The sequence below is a fragment of the Anopheles marshallii genome, chromosome 3 (assembly GCF_943734725.1).
Source record: "Anopheles marshallii chromosome 3, idAnoMarsDA_429_01, whole genome shotgun sequence".
NCBI lineage: Eukaryota > Metazoa > Arthropoda > Insecta > Diptera > Culicidae > Anopheles > Anopheles marshallii.
In genome coordinates, this window is record NC_071327.1 from 65,689,899 (window position 1) to 65,710,198 (window position 20,300).

The 20,300-nt window shown below is 43.3% G+C and overlaps 1 protein-coding gene across 1 annotated transcript in view; it reads right to left on the minus strand.

Moving 5' to 3' along the window:
• LOC128711640 (E3 ubiquitin-protein ligase CBL) overlaps positions 1-15,483 on the minus strand; it is a 67,324-nt gene extending 51,841 nt beyond the window's left edge. The window contains exon 1 of the mRNA XM_053806523.1: positions 14,939-15,483. Within this exon, the coding sequence (XP_053662498.1) occupies positions 14,939-15,483 (545 nt within the window). The remainder of the gene's footprint in view (positions 1-14,938) is intronic.
• Between the last annotated feature and the right edge of the window lie 4,817 nt (positions 15,484-20,300).

Here is a 20,300-nt window from a genome sequence, read left to right on the forward strand (position 1 = left end):
GAGAGTTAAAATCTTTTGTCTTCATTCGAGTAGTGATTTGCTTCCGTAGGCGTGCGTACATCGCAAAGATGAACTTTACATCCATAGCAGCCAAGGGAAGCTTAGCGAAGGGATTAACATCTGCTTAATCATGAACCACACACACACCAACCCATCAGCACCAAAGCCGGAAGCTCGGACTAACGGAACAGCAGCAGCTGTGGGGCCTGCAATCGGGAACTTCTTCGGAATAAGTATAACAGTTACTAAGGGGTGAGGCGGTGGCGTAGGTGGGCCGGCAACGATGTCATGTTTTCCGATGTTAAGCAAATGGAACCTCGGTAATGGTGCCCGTCTCCAGAGACACACTTCGCGCGCCCGGAACGATCCACCTCCGGCCGTAAGCTGGTCTACCTTCAGCCGATGCCGAGAAGGACACACACCGTCGACGCACTGAAGATAAATTCCAATTTAAAGACGCTTGCTCGTCCCGCCACCCAGCACCGTTCGGTCCGTCACCGATTTGTCGTCCACCTCCGGAGCAAAACCTTGACACGGGGACCCGTAACACTAATCTGCGAGCCGTAATCGACTCCATTTCAATCAGCAGCAAGCGAGGCCGCGAACACAATTACAAACTTTTCAATGACGATTAGTCCGCGACACCGGTGACGACGGTGTTCGCGCACTTTTATGGCGTTGGTGTCGGAGCTGTTGGAGCCGAAAAAAAAACAGGCGAGCGAGGGACTCCTTCTTTTTTTTTGTAAATGTAATCTAAAGCATGCTGGATGTTCGCAAACCCCGGCTACGGGAATGAGCGGGAAATGAAGTAATAAATTTATCAAGCATAATTGATCACGTCCACGGCGGTGGTGTTGCCTAACACATCCTCACCCTGTGCTGGCGCTTCGAACAATGAGTTTCATTTAATGGTTAACGCGTTGTTGGTGAGTGTTTATGAAAACATCCCTAATTTTGAAAGTGACGACGGGCCGCCCCATAATGCTCCATTATGAGATCATTCCAGAGCGGCACGAATTAGGCACGCGGTAAAGAGCAGTAAAGATTGTGTACTCGTCACATTTAAACTGCCGCTTCGTGTCCTTCCTTTGGTTGACAGATTTTTTTTTCGTTTTCAACTTACGGACGGCGCCGCACGGTTCGATTGGTACGAGGCGCCACCATCGGCTGGAAATGGTTCGTGAATATGTCATTCGTTCGCCGTCTTGCCGCGGTTGATTCTTTGCTTGCGAGCGGCCGTACTATTCGTCATCTGTCGCGGCTATCTTTAGACCATCGCGGTCGCGCACCAACACACGCACGGTCATTCATGTGCGCCACCATTCATTCACAATCGTTCGACGTACTACTAGTGCGCGGAGATGGACCGAATCCGCACCCTTGCTTTCCTACACCCAATTTTCCACCCCGCACACCCGCGACTGGTTCCAATTAAGTGGTGCGATTAATAATTTCTTCTAGCATTTTTCCGCTGCTGCTGCTGGTGTGTTTGGCTGCCTTACATCTTCCACGAGAAGACTTTTAATCAATGCACTTCTCTTCCATGCCGGCAAGAAGCGCTAGAAAATCAAGCTGCCTCCGTCTCCACACGTACGGCTCGATTCCACACGCTCTCGCGCACGGCTGGACATTCCAAATTTATGGTTTTCTCATTTTTATGGCATCCACTTCCGGCCCTGGCGGCTCCTTTCCTACCCTTCTGCGCTCTGCCTTCCTCCCTTCATTCTACCGATCGACCCAATTCTTTTAAGGGAGGAATTTTTTGATTTGGTCCACGTCCGCTAGCCATCACGATCGCGTCACAAACACGACAACAGCGATGTTTATTTCGGTTGCACGCGTTCGTCCAAGAGGCACAGCGTCATCATCTCTCATTTGTCAGATGTAAATATAGCCGATCTGGCATGATCCGCAATAAAAAAAAAATGTAACCGAGGGAAGAATGTACGCTTTAAGCAGCTACAAGCTCTGATGATGGAGGAGTGAATCAATATAACCTATCCATAGAATCTCTGTGACTTCTAGCGTTTAAGCACTTTTTAAGCAGACAATGAATTTGTATTCTTCAAAAATATTTTGTTTCCATGAAAAAAAAAAAAACATTGAGCTTCATATTCATATCTTTAAGAACATTTTCGTCAAGAATTCGCTCTGAAGAGGTCGTACATCATGGTGTCCTTAAATATTGAAGATGGCAAGAATTGCTTCACGATGATATATCCTGGTTGTAATTCACTGCTCAATATCTGGTCGATTCTGGACAGATTCGCTCTTAACTGTTCATTATTCCAATTTAAGCTATCATAGACCCCAAACAAATACACCAAAGGTTGGACATGGTTGGAGCACCTCTACAGTAGAGCGCGTGCGATCTAAGCGGACGACTCAGCACCGAGGAAATGGCGTAACGAGAAAGCTCAGAATTTATGACGGTCAACTTTTGAGCCGGGCTCTAGCTTAACATACCCAACGCGGCTCGTTGCGGATGAAAGAACGCCTTTAAGGCTTCCTAGAATACCCATAAATCCGGGCGAATGGCGCCGATGACAGGTGAGCGGGTTCCGCTTATCATATGTATTGCTTATTTTTACCTTTTGCCATCCCTTCATCACCAGACGATCGCTAGAAATGGTCCAATTTGTACTACAAACAACTCTAACTTTAACTCGCTAAGCTTTCTCGGCACCGTTCCCCACCAATCTCCTGGTTCGGGCTTCAAACTCGATGGTGAGAAAATTCACCGTCTCCCCCTGCAGTCCCTTTATTAAATTAAAGGCGCCATTAAAATGAAATCGCTTTTACATCGCACGCTTACCTGCAGCAGTAAACATAAATTACTTCATTTAAGAAAACGTGGTGTTGCAATAGAACGGTGAGATTTTGGAATTTGGATTTGGAATCCACATTTACGTTCCCGTGGAGCACAATAGGTTGTAGTGCAACTGGAAGGCACTTGCAGCCAAAACGGGTATTTATCAGCAAACAGATTCCACATACTTAAAGTCTAGATAATGTCGTAAAAATCCGTTCATTACGAATAGAGCTTGTCCGTGTTTGGTTTTGTCCCTTATTTACCAAGTACAAACAACAACATTAAACCAACAATGTTTTGTTTCTACCTTCCATTCATCAGGTTATTTACGTTCTACCTTAACATTTTTTTTAGCTCCTCATTTGCAGGGTTTGCACACGATATTATGCATACATGTGCGCAAGGTATGATGCGCACGACGCAATAAAAAAAAAGTTAAAACAACAACACCTCATGCGTGCGTAATATTGTTTGCGCAAATGGTTTGCGAATAGTCACGTATGTAAGTGTGTGTTTCGCCTCACTTAATCTATTTTTCCTCGCAGTGGGGCCGCTATGCGCTGTCGGCGATTGTTGTTACACTTGACTTTAATTTTGTTTTCAAGCTTGAGTCGGTTTGTTATCTTTTTTTTTTGCTATATTTTTCAAAGCTACGTAGACTTAGCCAGGGGAGGGCGGGTGCTTATATCAGATATTTGGTGCGTATTATTAAAGCACGGAAAGCAGTGAGAGTGGTAGGCAACAACGCCGCAGAAGGGCAGCGAAATAATTAAAGGCATTAATTTAATTATCTAACACACTTTCGGCGCTATTCGATTCATTGGGTCAGTATTAGGGGCGGTGTTTTATGTAATGAACCAACGGCTCGTATGTTTATTGAAACATTATTACATGATTTCGTATCTATTTATATAAAATTAATTATAAAAATACCATTTTTTATATCCATTTATACAGAATTATTCACCGAAATACATTGTATTACCTAATGACTATTACAATTTTCTCACCGGTTTGTATAGGTTTTAAGAAATTATCTTCGTCAGAATGGACAATTTCACACCGAGCCCGACTTGCACATATACAGCTGGAATCAAAAATGCCAGAGCAAAGCGGCTACAAACCAACCGAAACTCTAGAACGTTGCTGGTACGTAACCCGACGACCTCCCTCGAGCACGAAAACATCGCTTTACCGTGACACAACTTAAGAGATGAAGCCAAACCGCACCGAAACATCCCTTTAAGTGTCCCATGCCTTCGGCGCGGTTGGTGAAAAGCTCTCGTATTTCCGGACGACGCGTCCTTGCCGCTTCTCACAACGCGGATTATTATTGTTGCGGTAGTTTTACTACTATCACCGATGCGGGACAGAGCAATAACACTTTCGTTATGGGTATTGTTTTTCCTGCACCGTGTCCGGGTGGCATACTTGTACCAGAGAGAAAAAGAGAGGGAGAGTACAAACCGCATTTCCATGCCGCTTTTTTACACGCAACTCGGTGTGTACAGGTGGGCGCGCGAAGAAACCCCATTTTGTGCGGGGCAGTGAGTACACGGTACAATTCGATGGTTTGATGGCTTATTAGATTAAGCGCACCCGATGCTGGGTGTGCCAACGTTGGTTGCGATTTTCGTGGAAAGCTCCGACCGGATCACTCAGTCCCGGGGAAATGTTCCCGGGAAATAACCTTTGACCATTGGAACGGGTCAGACGGGGTGGTGGGTGAAATTTTATTTTCCCATTTGTACGAAACAACACCACCCAACTGAGGCTTCTTGGCACCACCGGAGGCACTTGAACCTCGCGACCGTTTAAGTGCCGGCTAGGAAACCCGACAAGCGAACGCGAACGAAATAGGAGACCATTTCATTTTCCGGTTTCCGCTGCACGTGCCGGTATGGGTCCGGCAACTATTGGGCACCGTTTGCACCGTCGTTTTATCGTTTCAAAATATTTTGGGTAAGATAAAACTTTCCCGTTTGAGATGATGGCATTCCGGAGTGAATTGAGGGTAGGCATAATTAGAGAAATAGATAAAACTTTTGTTGAGTCGTTCGGCAGTTGAGCAAAAAAAAAATGTTTCCCAGTTCGTTATAAGCTGCAACAACTGATTCCATCCATAGGAATCCGAAGATGAAACAATCTTTTGCCGAAATGCTGGGAGTTGCTGGGCTGTAGTGAAGTAGTCCTAACATGAACGATTTTCACACAACAAAGCCGAGACGAAAATCGAAAAAATTAAGATAATAAAGTGAAGTCCACAGGATCTTTGCTCTAATAAAATGGAAGAAAAGCTTTTTTTTTGCAAATAAAGGTAAAAATATTCACAGCAAGCGTAAATATGTTCTATTTTTAACTAATGAATTAAAATATTTTTTGAATAAGAATTCAAAATGCAGCAATTCAGTGAGAAATTGAACCATTATTTCAAGAGCTCAATGTAAAGAGCTGCGTGTACTCTAAAAATACATTTACAAGAAGATAAGCAGCACCGGAAATTTTATGCTGAATCTCAACATCTGATGCTTTTATGCTTTGTTGTTCAATTTGTCCTGCTTGCGTTCTTCCGCCACTCACACCTGCTCCACCCCCGGGCAGTTTTCCTTTTCATTGAGATCTGTGCAAATCAATTTATTTATAATTTATGACAATCTGTTCCATCTTTGCTGTGACCTGCAAGCTTCTACTGCGGGGCGCTGCTGCTTGCTTTTTGCAGAATGAATGAGATCAAAAGGAGCAAAAAAAAGAAGATAAAAACCCAAAGTCCTTCACCCCGGACGGCATCGAAATCGTTCAAGTGACAATATCATTTACACCGTGCACACACACCGTTCGGCTGAGGGTGGCACATTTTCTTCTGCACACGTTTTTTCCCGCGAAAGGAAAATGGAATACTCTGCAGTGGGATGTTTTTTTTTGCGGAGTGAGGATACAAAATTGCTTGTAATATCATTTTTCTTTCCACGTGTTCTTCCATCATGGCAAAACACATGACAAGGCAGACGTTTTGCATTGGACGGGAGCTCTACGTAACGCACTGTTTTTTGTCACAGCACTTCAATTAAGGAGGAATGTACAATCACATCCCCTCGCACACATGAAGAAGAAGTATCTCCGTTTGAGAAGCAAAAAAAAAAACAAAAATCGTACCGTGTGCTTCAAATTGCTGTCGCGCTACTCTCGCATGAATAATCAATATTCATTTGTCTGAAAAATAATATGTAGAATTAAGCGCTGAAAACATTATGCAGAATATATGATCATAAAGAAACATATGCATCACGCTGTGGCAGCATACGTGACATTTTCGGGGAAAATTTAGGGGACCTCCTTCAGGAGAATTATCAACTTCAGCAAAAAAAAAAAAAATGAAACACAAACAAATCACACACAATACGTCGTTGACAATTTGCGAAGGATCGATTAATCTTCGAACGATTATGCTGGGGTCTGACAAAAAAAAACGCCTTCGTCGGCTGGATCTTAATACACCTTTTTTCTGTGCCGGATTAGCTGGATTTTGCTTCAAGTGAATCGTTTAAAATCAATAGATAGCAACAGAGCAACAACTCTTCACAGGTCTACCCTCGAGTAGCCCTAGCCAACAGGGAGGCCTCGTTAGCAGTGAAAAAGAGTCATTACACTTCTCTGCTAGTTCGGTAATATCGGTTGTACAGGAAGAACGCGAAGAAGCAAACCCAATCTTTATCGGTGGATAAAATCGTCCGGCAAGGTTGTCGAATTGCAGACAGTAAATGAAATCCCGGTACGAATTCGCAACGTTTTGGAATGCTGTCAAACATGTTGGCAAATCTTTCCCCAACCATGCGCCCGGGAACGATTGAGTCGGGATTCGATTCTGCATTCATCTGCAATTTTTTTTCCCTCTTTAGTCAGGTACCTCTTGGGTATACCTCCTTGATTTCGTCCCAATCACTGGATGCAGGAAGGAAAAGATTGAAGTTGAACACATTGCTGTTCATAACTTGTTTTGTTTCCGCTGAAACGTAGGGGAGGTCGTCGTTGGGCTCGTTTCCTCATAATGTTTTCTTTTACTCTATACCGTAGAGAAGTTTAGTTTAGGAAAAAAAGGGCATCAACATCTAATAACATCGGATGCCTAAGGGAAGGTGGCCACCGTTATCAGTAGCACCAAGGGCTAAAAGGGCAGTTTGTTAACAGTTTACAGAACACGGGGTGGCGATGTTTGTTTACCGTGATTGCATCCGCCCGGATATGACGACGTTTGGAAACAAACATCAGCAGCTGGGTGTGTATTCTGGTACATTTTCCCAACGGGTGCCCTTTGCGTAGGGCAAGTAAATCAGAGGCCAACAGTAGCGGAAGGCGTAAGGAAGGTAATTTGATTGTAAGGAATAGTATAATACCATTACCACTCGTAAGTTTGGTCAAACTTTACTGCACGTTCCCGTGTGCTAGTGTGACAAATAGTAATATCGAAATCGGTTTGAATTAGATTTTCCCTAGTCTGACAGGGGTCGTACAATCGCTTGTTTCGTAGGGAAAAATGAAAATAAAGTAAAACATTGTGAGTAAAATGAAATTTGACAGCTTATTTCGATAACATTTTCCGACCAGCTTCACCAGAAGAACCAGAAGAAAAACACTGAGGAATCTATAGGAAATGAGGCAAAATCGAAGGATGATTGGTAATCTAATTTCGATTTCATTTTTACTGCTATCGCACGGGCTCAACGCTGTGCCCTCGTTACTGTACGCTGGACATGGGGAGTTTAGTGCCTCCACGGCATGTGACGATGGCCAGCAAACCCTAGGATAAAGTTTCCCGTTTGGAAATAATAAGCAGCGCTAACTTTAAACGACCGACACTGTGTCGCTTATGCCTTCAAAATTGACGATTTTCCTACCACAAAAAAGTGATGTGAAGGGAAAGTGTAGTAGCAAAGACAAACCATTGCTTACGCAAAAGAAAAAAAAAAATGGTCAAGCCATTGCCCATGCCATGCCCTTAAATAGAAGAAAGAAGAAAAAAGAAAGCCATCTAAGCAATAGGGGGGAGGTAAAAAAAAGGTAAAGATCCTACCGATACCGGTTTGGGTTCCATCTTCCATCGTCGAAGGTGGGCTCCCACCAGCATCCGGATCTCGCAGCGGATGAAAATCAAATTAATTCTAAACTTTTCTGATCTGGCCGCCGCTTTCGTAACGCGGAAGAGAGGAACTGGGAATCGAACCATAATCAATGATCGAGCGCGCTCGCACCGATCGTTATGCTTCGGTGGATGGGCCACAACCACAACTACAAAAAAAGCGTAAGATGGTAACGAAAATGTTAATGCTGCAAGGAAAAAAAAAACCACATCTCCCATGCAAAGCAAGGCACGTCCCGCAGCGCACGAATAATGCTGGGTACGGTAATGCCAGTAACGTGAAAAATGTGAGCTAAAAGCCGAAAAGAAAAAAAATTAAAACAAGCAAGAGAGCAAATAAAATGCATTTCAAATTACTGAGAAAGTCACGATGAAGAATGGATCGTATAATAATGTTCATCAGCCGTACAGCAGCAGCTATTTATTTCTATCCGAAACTGAATTCAGAACAAAATTAGCTTCCGCCGTGGCCAAATTAGAAGGATAAAACAACACGAAAAAGGGAACAAACTCTCGACACTCACGTGTGCGTGGGAATTGTATGGAAATTAGGGATGGGGAAGCTTTTTGTTTTCGAAACCGTCATCACCAAATGGCAAAACATTTGTCCCGAAAACGTCACACAAAATTTTGCAAAATTCGCGAATTCAGGATCAAGCTTTTTTTCATTGTAGCGACTTTTGGTGTGCGCACAAACGCACACACACACACAAGTTTCGCTAAATTTAATAATATCAACTGGAAGATCCGTTTTGGATACGACCGGACATGCAAAAAGGCAAATAAATTGTACGTCAATGTTCATTAATCATTATTATGTCATTCGGTAGGTCGCTTTTGTGTCGTTGCGCTCGGTAACAAACAGAGTTCCGGGAGAACGGGAAGAATTGTGATGTCGAAAAAATATGATAATTTCGGTTGGGGAAAATCAATCGGGCATTTTAAACACAGCGGAACAGGAAGGATATAATTTTCGGATTAATGAATTGAAGATTAATATTGTCTCTCTTTTTTCCCTAACATCGCTGTCACAGAGAGACTGTCAATAGCAGCCGTGAAGGAGGGGGGAAAATCGATTGTTTAGTAGTAGTTGATACAAATACTAATAAAAACCGCGATTTTTTTTGTATTCATCTCAGAAAAAAATGGGCCGGTATATCTGATGACTGACACTCTCGAGTATTGCCAGTTAATTTTGTTCATAGTTTTGCAATTATTCAATAAGTTCATCCAGTTAACTTAAGACTACTTAATAGAAAACCTTAGATATTTTCGCAAAAGTTTGTCGACACAGTGTTTAGTCTTTCATATAAATAGTTGTAGAAATTGTTTAAGACATATTTTTTTTACGATTCTTCGACTATTTATTTTAACGTTCAACCCGTTAGTTTAGGTTCATCTTAGTTTTTAAGAAATTTTGTAATATTATATAATATGTCGGCAGTTCTTGTCAGATGAAGATATAAATATAATAATAATAATTAATTGTGAGTTCATTTACAGTTAACACAACTTCGATGAATTTTCAATGTATAGCTTTCTGTTTATACTAGTAGTTTGTAGTGTTGTCAAGTGCGATATCAAGCAAAACAAAACAGAAAATAATTGTAAATAAATATATAATTATAACCAATAAAAACATATAACCAAACTGTGTAAAACAGTTTATCCGGATACTTTTTTCTGGGTGTTGGACTATCCGTACCACTCGGAATACACCATTCATAAGTTAATTTGACTTATAAACTGCAAAACCGATGACGGTTAATAGCAAAATTATCGGGGAATATGGTGAATGACGTTTCAGTAATACACTAACACATACATCATTATCGGTTCATCAAGATTCGCAAATTTTAAATGAATGTTATCCAGCGAATTCGAAAATTTTAATTGCAACCACAAAATTTAATAAAAAAAAGAGAAAAAAGCTTATATTTGTTCTACAGATATTAAATTAATTTAAACTCAAATAGCGCATGGCCCAACCAAGTTAAGGTGTTGAAAAATGTACCGACCGGAATACGCACACCGGAACAACTCTTTTTAAGACGCCGGATCCCGTACGCCGAAAGCATCAAGCAACAGAAATTAAAACAGCTGTCCATTCCGTTTGCCATTCGTCAGGTTGCCCTTTTTCCATGCGATTGAATCGAAAGCACGCTTAAGGGCGCGAAAGATAGCCGAAAAACCGGGACAAGCCACCGGAACCAGCGACGGAAATGGAGAGAAGAAATGCAAAAAACAAAAAAAAAACTACACGGCAAAACATAAATTTGCAATAAAACATTAACTACATGCATGTGGGACATCCTGCGGAAAGGTTAGGAAGCCACCGGAAGGGAAGGGAGCCAACGAAATGGCACGGATCCGGTGGCCATGTGTTGGGCATATTTGGCAGTGGTCGCACAACAGCGGTGAAAAAGTGCGATATGCACCGGGTGCGGTTGCAGAATTGTAATTAGCTCGAACGTTTTTATTTTATTTTTTTGTGTGGTTAGAATCGGCAACCGGACGGTAATGTTGATCATATCTGCACTGCCACTTTTGGTAGCTAGCTTGCGCACACTTGGAAGCCGCCCTGGGCAACATTGTGGGGGATAAAAGTGCCACCAGTGACAAGAATTGCACCTTTGGTATTAAAAATCATGCATTTTATTATTTTTTTTTAGTATTAGCGAAGTGTAAACAGAGAGCAATCTGTCCTAAAGATAACAACGCATTTTCACGACGATGATTCATAAAAAGGCAACACTAAATGGGACAAATTATAAGAAAAATAAATATCTACTGGTCGCTGTAAGCATCGGTACGACGCAAAACATGAACCGTCGTCAACAAATAAACTCTGCGACAAACAAGTGACGATCTTTTTCTTCTTCGCACACCAGAACGCGGCAGTTCGGCAAGTGATCGCCGCGCAACGGTGCCGTACAGCGCACCCGCACCGTTCGCCACCGTTGTAGTCATGCTGCTGACGGGGGCGAATATAAAAGTTTTATGTGCATGTTTTACCATTTTATTTTTCTTCCCTCACCGGTGCTTATCTTTTTGCGAAGATCCAGTACAAGCGCGATGAGGACCCCCGTTCTCGGGAGGTGTGTGTGTGTGTGTGTCAAATGCAACACCTTTTGCAGCCAGCCCATTTTGTCCACCTTGGCGTTTGTAAATGCAAACCGCGATCCAACGTTGGCAAAAGCTGCCGCTGTCCCGTTTGACGCTGTGTGATGGGGTGCCATCGCAAAAAAAAGAGGGGGTTGCTTTGATCGAGTTTTGCGGTTGCGTTCGAAGTCAGCCACTACTACTACTGTGCGGTATAACCTTGGTGTAAAGGAGGGCGACCGATCTATGGCGACGTGTGTTTCACCTGCTTCGAATGTATTTTTCGGTTATTTATTCCATAAATGCTCTTCCAGGCTAATATTAAGCTATGTAGGACATGTTGTGTTGGGGAAGATGGAAAATATCCATCCATTTAACCCTCGAAGTATATCGCTAGAATTAACCACCTGGCTTAAATTAAATATCATTTTAATATTATTTAAAATACATTAAACAAAATTAAAGTTGGAGTTGTATGGGGTTTCCAGTACTCTCAGAGATACGTGAAGGTTTTCACACAACAGGACCGGTCCAAAACCCCATCCGGACCAATCCCCAATACGCAGGACTGACTATCGGGCTACGAGCAAATAAAAGTTAAAGAAAGCCATAAAAGACAGACCTCTTGAGGTTGTTGTGCCGATAAAGAAGAAGAAGAAATATGTCCAAATAAAACAAATTTCATAATTTATACAATAGTTTTTAGATTTCTAACAAAAAATATAGTAAACTTCACACTGACACCCAGGGTAAGGTTTTGAAATATAGAAAGAAATATTGAATCACGTAAAACTGACTAAATTCATACATGAAGTAAGACATTTTCAGTCTCCAATTTTTGTCACAAAATGTTTATCTCTGCCACACTGTGTCACAATTTTAGTGAACATACGAAAGAAGACTGTAGACTAAGTTACCACCATTATGATGAGGCACAAAGCTGAGGTAACCAAGACATCCAATCGTGATAGATTTAGAAGAATTCCAAGTTCTCGTTATTATCAACGATAACTTTTAGCAATGTCCTCGATCGATTGACAGGTGATCTACATTTCAGAAGGTCGTTAAGACAAGGAGATGGTTTTGTACAGTCCTAGTCCTTTTGTACAGTATATGACTCATTCTTTTTCTATTCCTTTGATATTCCCGAATGATGACGGATACTCCAATAATTGCAGGAATGGAGCAACATTTATTTGCAAGTTCGCCTTCGGTATGCGTAGCATGCGAGCCGCGTCCAAACACGCTAAAAAATTGAGCGATTAAAGCTTAATAATGTTTGAATGACAAACAACACCGCCAACAAAACAGCTCTCGAAATTACGAAGCAAACAGATGAAACTGTTGCTATTAACTGCGAAAAATGTGTGTCAAATGGAAAACATTTCTTCTCCAAACTAACCATTAACCAATTGCATCCACTGTTTGCCGCTTTTCTATCCAAAACCAACCACATTTAATGAAATAAGCCGATTATGTTTGCCTTTGGAAGCGGCACTCGTTTCGCTACTCTTTTGCGGCGGCGTTGCTGCAGGCCCCGCACACAAGATCGTACAGTATTGATGAAAAGAAGCGAAAGACTCGAACTCGGGTGTGTGTTGATGTGCAAAGAGTGCAGCATTTCGTCGGCGGAAACCCCGATGGCGCAAGAGCTCCAAGTGATGGATGTGTAATTAATTGGAAACGCTTAAGGTACGGCCGGCGGCTTCGGATGGCGCGGGCCTCTTTTGCGCGGTCGCAATCGCGTGAACGAGGTTACGCCACAGGGACCGAGCGGGTGCGGAGTCGGGGAGCAGAAGTGAACTTTAACGTGTGCACCCGCTCGAAGGTGTGAAGTGTATACAATTTTCGAGTATCGATCGCCGGCAGCCTCCGCGGCAGGTGGAAGCAAGATCTGGTGGAGGTGGGTTCGGGGTCAGGTCAAATGTGATGAAGAAAAAAGAAGGAACACCCTGTGTACTGCATCTGAAACAGTGGATGGAGGCTTGGGCAGGCTTTTTGCGATTAATCTTGTATCGTTTAAAGCTAGTTGAAAGCAATTGAAGTTGTTTGGGAACGCGTTTAGGCTCCCGCACAGCGTGGAGGGCATTGATGAACATGAAGGTGTCCAGAGAATAATCGATTTTCTGCTCGTTAACCTTTGCCATGATGGAGGCGGCGCATAGATACTTACAATCACACGCTTTTTGTGCTCTCCACCGGTAGAAAGTGGATGCCAAGCAATATCTGCTGTAGAAAGATTCGTATCAAAGGCAACGTTCGATTAAAGTCCGATATTAACAGTTCATAACTTACAAGGAAAAGCGAACTCCAACGAGTAAACACCTGCTGATAATTGTTTAAAGGCTTCCCATCAACTAGCCCGCCTTCGTGGGAGCAACGTTATCAATCTGTGCGACCATTGTAGGCGTTGTGCGAGATATGTTCGCTTCATCTCCAAACTAACTGAAAGCCCACGTAACACCTGCATGAACAGTTCTATTTCGGGTTTGATAATGGGGGCCTTCGCTGCGCTGCCTCGCTGCCTACTCCGTGATCCAGAGGAACTTCGAAACCCTCCCACGAAGGTGATGGTCACCTACTGTCCCTTAGCGATGGGGCGTAAATATCTTTCAAACCCGCGCACGTTGGAACCCGCAGCACTCGGGAACCGTCCCATTGCACACCAACCGTCCGGAGGTTCGTTCATTTGATTTTAACCATTTGCTTTCTGTTCAAAATTCACCAATCAACGGAGAAAAGGCAAAACTAGACAAAAAAAAAAAACATGTCAGGAAAATTAAACGATGCAGGCCTCTCTCTCTCGCCCTGTGTCTCCCGCGGACTGTTCGCACTGTTTGATTGAAACTGACAGCCCAAAATTAGTACGATGATGAATGAGAGGAAAGGCTTTCGGTCGCAGGCAGTAAAGCTATGGAGCACGCAGACGACAGATGACACCGTCAGCTTCCGGTGTGTCAGCAATTTTTTGGGGGTCTTTGGCCGACTGTTGCAATGTAGCAAGCATCGGGAAACATCAAACGTGCCCTTCGGTTTGCAAATCGACCGAAGAAGTGAAGCGGCTGGGTGGTAAACCATCAACGGAAACCGAACAATTCTGAGGAAACGTTTCGCATCAGTAAAAACCTGGGGTGTTTGGCAGTCAAGGAACACGGATGGAAATGGGATTGAGCACTTAAAATGTGCCGGTTACCGCACAAGAGCACAGAAGTGGTTCTGCGAATCGAGAAATACAGCGTGAGAACCACTGCATAACATCACCGGCGCAGAGAGATCCATCAAAATCGAATCTAAACATGGATACCGAGCACTGTTACATAAACATATTTATCAAGTTTAAATAACCATGAGTGATTTAGAATTATTCATCGAAATTTGGAATGCTCTGGAATAAGATAAATATTAATATTGAGCATTGAGCATTGAGGCTACTTTTAAGTGATTAGATAATGAGCAGCCAGAATATATTAAATTTTATAACGTATTTGGTCCAAGAAAAGGAAATTTTTCCTAACATAAACTTTTGAATAGGTCAATCTAGTCCCACTTTCTACTGTGGGACCACTGGTATAATTTGCTCAGAACAATTTGAGTGAAAAGATTTAATTCAAAGCTGCTCAATCCGTGTCGTCCGTTATATTTTTCAAGACGTTCCAATTCGAAGACATGCGGCAAATAAAGTTGTGTACAAAATCCTCAATTTAGCGATTTGTCAAATGCAATTGAGAGAATCTTGTTATTAGGGATGAGTATGCGAGGTTTAGATATACATCTAAGGAGTATTGCAAACATTTCCGCATTACTCTCAAGATTTCAATCGTAGAGTTATCTATACTCCGGTTAACCATCAATATATTGGAATCTTCCATGAGGAAATTTCTAACACCTACCTGTTGCCGAAACGCGTCTTCCAAAATTCGGCCGCATCCGCCTTGGTGATGCGGAACTGATCGCCTGCGAACAACCCATTCGGGAAGATGGCCTTCAGCTCGGACAGCATGTGCGAAAAGACCAAACTCAGCTTGGTCAGGTTCCGCCTGTAGTGGGAATTCTCGTCGAACATCTTCTCCTTGCCCTCCTTAAACAGTTTGATCGCCTGCTTGCACTTGCGCATCAAATTGTTGATGAAGATGTTGTAGTGCTCGTTCGAGTGCAACAGATGCATCTGATCCTCATACTTGGAGTAGATCAGATGCAGCCGCTGATACGTGTCCGGCAGGATGTCCAGTATGAATGGCGGGCTGTTCTTAAGGTTCATCTTCGACTGCTGGCACAGCTTCACCACCTTGTCCATCAGCTTCCACGTTTTTTCCAGCGTTTTCTTGTCGGTGAGAAACTTCTGCTGTGCGCACGCATCGCTTATCTTGCCTTGGATCTTCGAGAAGAAGGATATGTTGGCGCGGGGCTGTGGCCGCGCCCGGTTAGTGGCCGCCATCTTGCGGGCTGCGCAACAGCACCACCGATCCACCGCTGTGCCGAAAGTGTGTTGTTTGGTGGGGGGCAGGAACGGGTGTGTGTGGAAGTTTCCCACTGGGCCACCACTGGTTCCTGTCGCAAAAGAGGCCTGTCCGATGGTCTACTCTCGGGTCGCGCTCACGTGCGAGACAGAGGGAACGTTTGAAGGGCGGCGAACGGATTGCTCGATCGTGAAACGACCCTTCCCCCAGCAGTTATCCGGCAGGCTGAGGATTGAGAGGATCGGCACCTCTTGACGTTCCTCCTTCAGGTTCGGGGGCTTTGCTTTTACGCTAGATTTGCTGGGTTGGTTTTCTGTGCCCGTCAAATAAACCGCAAAATCGACTGCTTTACGGTCGCTTTCTGCCGAACGACGGTCGGACAGAGAAATAAAAATAAAACGATCGCCACATTGCGTGGAAAATTCTCACTCACCAACACACTCACAGGCGGTGTACCAACTACGCTACAAACATAAACACAACCGGGAACAACAAAAAGGAATGAATTTCTGGATACTTAATTTTCGCTTTTCCTCTTTGCGGCACTCTACATGATCGAGGTTGGGAAACGGAGTGCAAAATTTGCAACAAAAAAAAAACACACACACACACGCACACTCGCAGGCCGCGTTTTTCCAGCACCACTTTTTTACACACCGGTTTGCTTGGATAGCAATACAATTTTCACACTTTGCTAAGGACGTTTCATACAATTTTTCTTCCCCCCTTTTTTTCTCAAGCACACATTTTCACAGCAAACGACACTTTTGGACACGCACGATACATATGTGCACACCCCGTTCCACTACACTTTTCCGCGCTTTTTTACCTCTTTAACCACTTTTCCTGCCGTTGTGGTGGTGGCTTTCGCTTCGAGTGTGCCCTTTTCGCAAAGACACCGGTTTTGAAGAAGGGAAAAAAACACAACAAATGGGAACAGCAGGCTTTACTGCAGCCACCAACAGCAAACACACACACAGAGATTCACACGCATAGACAAAAACACACACTCGCGCGCACACTGGCAAGAGGAGGAGATGGCTTTCTTTGATCTCGACGACGTTTTGGACGTCGTTTTGCTGGTTGTGTGGCTTTCTTTCCAGGTTTCCTTTCGCTTCCTTCTTACAGTGCCCTGCGCTGCCCTTTACAGCCTTCGATCCTCACCCGCAGAGGTTGTTTTTTTCTTCACTTCCTTTCTTCTTGGGCTGCTCCCCACCAGCCAGGTTCGCATTCCGTTCACTCGCGATCGTTGGCTGGGGTTTGGTTCTTGCCCTTTCTCTTCTTGTCTCTTTGCGAGGCCTACAGCCTCTCGGTGGCGATGCAGCAAGAAAATCAATGTTCGACTGTCTTCTCTGGGCCAGTGCTCCAATGTTTGCGGGATGGAAAAATGGCTTCTCTACCACAGGATAGGATACAATTGCATCGTGATTTGTGTACGATATGGCCTGCTCAGTCACCGTTATGCGGTTGCTATGCAATTCGCTGTATCCGGATGCTAAAAGTAAGGAAGTGGGAGAATGAATTACTTAAAGTATAAATAAGTGTTTGTAGAAAAAGTTAAAGCAATAAACAACCATTTTCACATGCATTTTTCTGTTTAATTCAATGTTCAGTTTTATTTATAAAAAAGTCTAATTTTGTTAACTTTAATCCTCTTTCGCACTACCACATACTCAACAAGCACGCATGAAGCTAGCAAACGCAAAGGTTTGATGATTCTTTCGCCACAACGGTGCATTCTCGGTGCAGTGAAGTATTTTCTTTACTTCCACGCACCTTCCAACAGCACACAGGGAAAAGATAGAAAAGTTTATAAACAAATCTTCAAGCCGCATGGCGGCACGATGCAATCTTGCAAAGGGCCCCTTCGGGTGATGGCTAAACTGAGTAAGCAATAAAGAGAGAGGGAGAGAGAGAGAGAGAGCGATTGTGTGAGACAAGTGGGAACGGATGCGGCTCAAAAGAAAAACAACAAATCTTCTTTTACCAGCAGCCAGAGTGAACCAGGAAGCAACAAAAAACAGAAATAAGAAGATGAATCGAAGAAGTGATTTCCAGTGTTGCGCTCTCACTCCCGTTTTGTGTGACCATTCCTTTCTCACTTCAGCCACTGACAGTTTGTAGTGAGAACAGCAACAACAACAAAAATCTCATCATTGCAATCGCACCCACACACACACACACGCGCGCACTCCCACCGGCAGTGGAACCGTTTCGTGTATCCAAATAGGCAGTGAAACGACGCACAACGTTATGGTGTGAGTGGCAACTCGCGCGCGCACAAGAGTGTGTGCGTGTGAGATTAGCGAAACGGGATGCACACACATTCACAGCAACATTAAGCCACACTCCTTCACTTTGCTTATACAAAGTTCACCTTTCATGGAGTGATTCGAATACAAGAAATTCACAAAATGTGTCCCCAATTCACAAATTAACGTTATTGCACAAAATACATCAAATTACACGCACCAAACGGTGCAAACTCCACCGGAGGTCATTCAGCTGATTCTCCTCGACGGAACGTGACGAGGTCGTACAGACAAGATGTCTTTTTGCCCATCTCACGTAGCTCGGTTGGCTGTGTTATGGCTGAGGAGATTGCATTTTTTGACAGCCACCAAAAAAGTGCATCGAATACGAAGTTGCATGTGCACACGGTAGAAGAACAAAAAAATACCCTTGCTACGCTCACTGATATTACTTGCACGGGGTGTGTGTGCGTGTGAAAACGGCACAGCCTCTTTTAACGCGGAATGAAAAGATAACTGTTGTTCGCTCGATATGACAACCAGTTCACTGGACATCTCGTCTTTCTCACCTGATAGCCACACTGCGGGTTGAATTTTACATTAAATTATTTATCTTGCAACCCACGGGAGGGGATGAAGGGAAAACTGTGACACGCACGGATACGCATTTTTGGGGCCTTCTTTTCCGTCCCTGGGAAATTCACAACACAACCTCAAACACACATACACACTGGTTACACATCCATACACGCCACTAGCGCTGTGTCGATGGTTAGGAGATACACAACTTTGCAGCAACCTTTTAAGCCACTCGCAGACCGTTGTTGTGAATGGTTTACGAACTGACCCGTCTTATTTTTACAATGGTTTTTGATTATGCTGAAACCATTTCACTCAAAAACAGTCGGAGAATCGAAACGCGACGATGACAACCGCACGCGTTGATGGTTTCCTACGAATGAACTGTTCAACTTTCTACATCGCATCGCTCGTACTCACTGCCCAACCGCACGGCTTCACGCTCTCTCTCTTTCTTTCTCTCCTGGTCGGCGGTTTGCTCAGCACAAATGAATACACCAACACGCTGCACAGGGTGGTTCACTGATAGGGAATGTTTTTTGGGTTGAGAGATAATATTTACGGAACAGAAAACACACACATTTTACTCAATTTCAGATGTTTGATTGTTGAGAAACAAGTTACATTGGCATTTGGTCGACTTTGTGATGATATATATGAAAAATAATGCGCACAAATTGTATTATTCTTTAATCGAAATAATGGGTGAAAAAACTTTGAAATAGCAATTAAATCAATCAAGGCCTTTCTATAATGGATACACATTCCACAGTTTTCATTTCCATATTCTGGTGCATAATTGAAGGGAAATTAATAAATATTTCCCATCTTGTAATTTAACTCTTAAGTGACGCCAGTTTGCTCATTGTTCGTTGGGAATTATTTTGTTTCGACGTTTGACGTTTCTTTCCACTGCGACAGCTGTCAAAATCTTCGAGGTGTAGGACAGTTAGGTTTCCGTCTTTCAAATTTAGAACATGATTGCGGTTAAAACATGAACAACGGTGTCAAATAATTGATAAGTATAAATTGCACCATCGAATAAAACAATCTGAAAGAAATGAATGCGTGGAATCACGACGGTTCAAGCATGATTTGCAACATTGCCACGTTGGATCCGCTTCGATGATCCTGATGATCCTTAACTCTTTCTGAAATCTATAATTATGTCTTGATTTCTTTTTAATTAATTCATACAATTTTTATTATTAAAAATATACAATGTTAGTTCTCTAGTTGATCCGATGTGGTTGCTCAACGAGACAAGACTGCTAGCTCGACATATAGAAGATGTTTCCGTTGACTGCCTTTCCCACCATACCATGTTGGGTGGTGACATTCTTCGAGCGTCAGGTTACATGCTGATGCTCGGAAATCACGTGGTCCAACACGGGACCAGGGTGTCGGATGCAACTCATGCAACGGATGCGTAGCATAACTCTATAGGATACTTGAAACATGGTGACTCAAGTATTCTCATACCCCTGAGTTCCGCTAGATGGCCTCATGAAAGCTAATGTATCGATGTTCCCCCGACGTTCATATACGTAGGGTCCCAGTATCCAGGTCCTCCTGTTTTACCAATGTGTCACCATCCGAAAAATCAGTTGGGGCTGTTGGAGAATATTCGGTGACATATGATTCTACTCTACACGACACAGACGTCGAGGTCTTGAGAAATAGCCACTACAGCGGCTATATAGAAGAGTATTGAGATGAACAGTTCTATGCATGTTACGTGAATGAACATCTCAGGTTAAATAAAACTCTTTACAGTTAGTTAGGTTTCCAATTTTCATGTCTCTTTATTGGCAGAAAACAAAACACACTTTGTCGAAATTTTCCTTCCAATGAAGCGCCGAACCGCTTAATATGGGCGCTGACTTGACGTTCATGCCACTGCTAACCTCACTAGTATATTCATCTCGGCCGTGCTGGCCAGGTTTGCCGATATGTTTGCTACT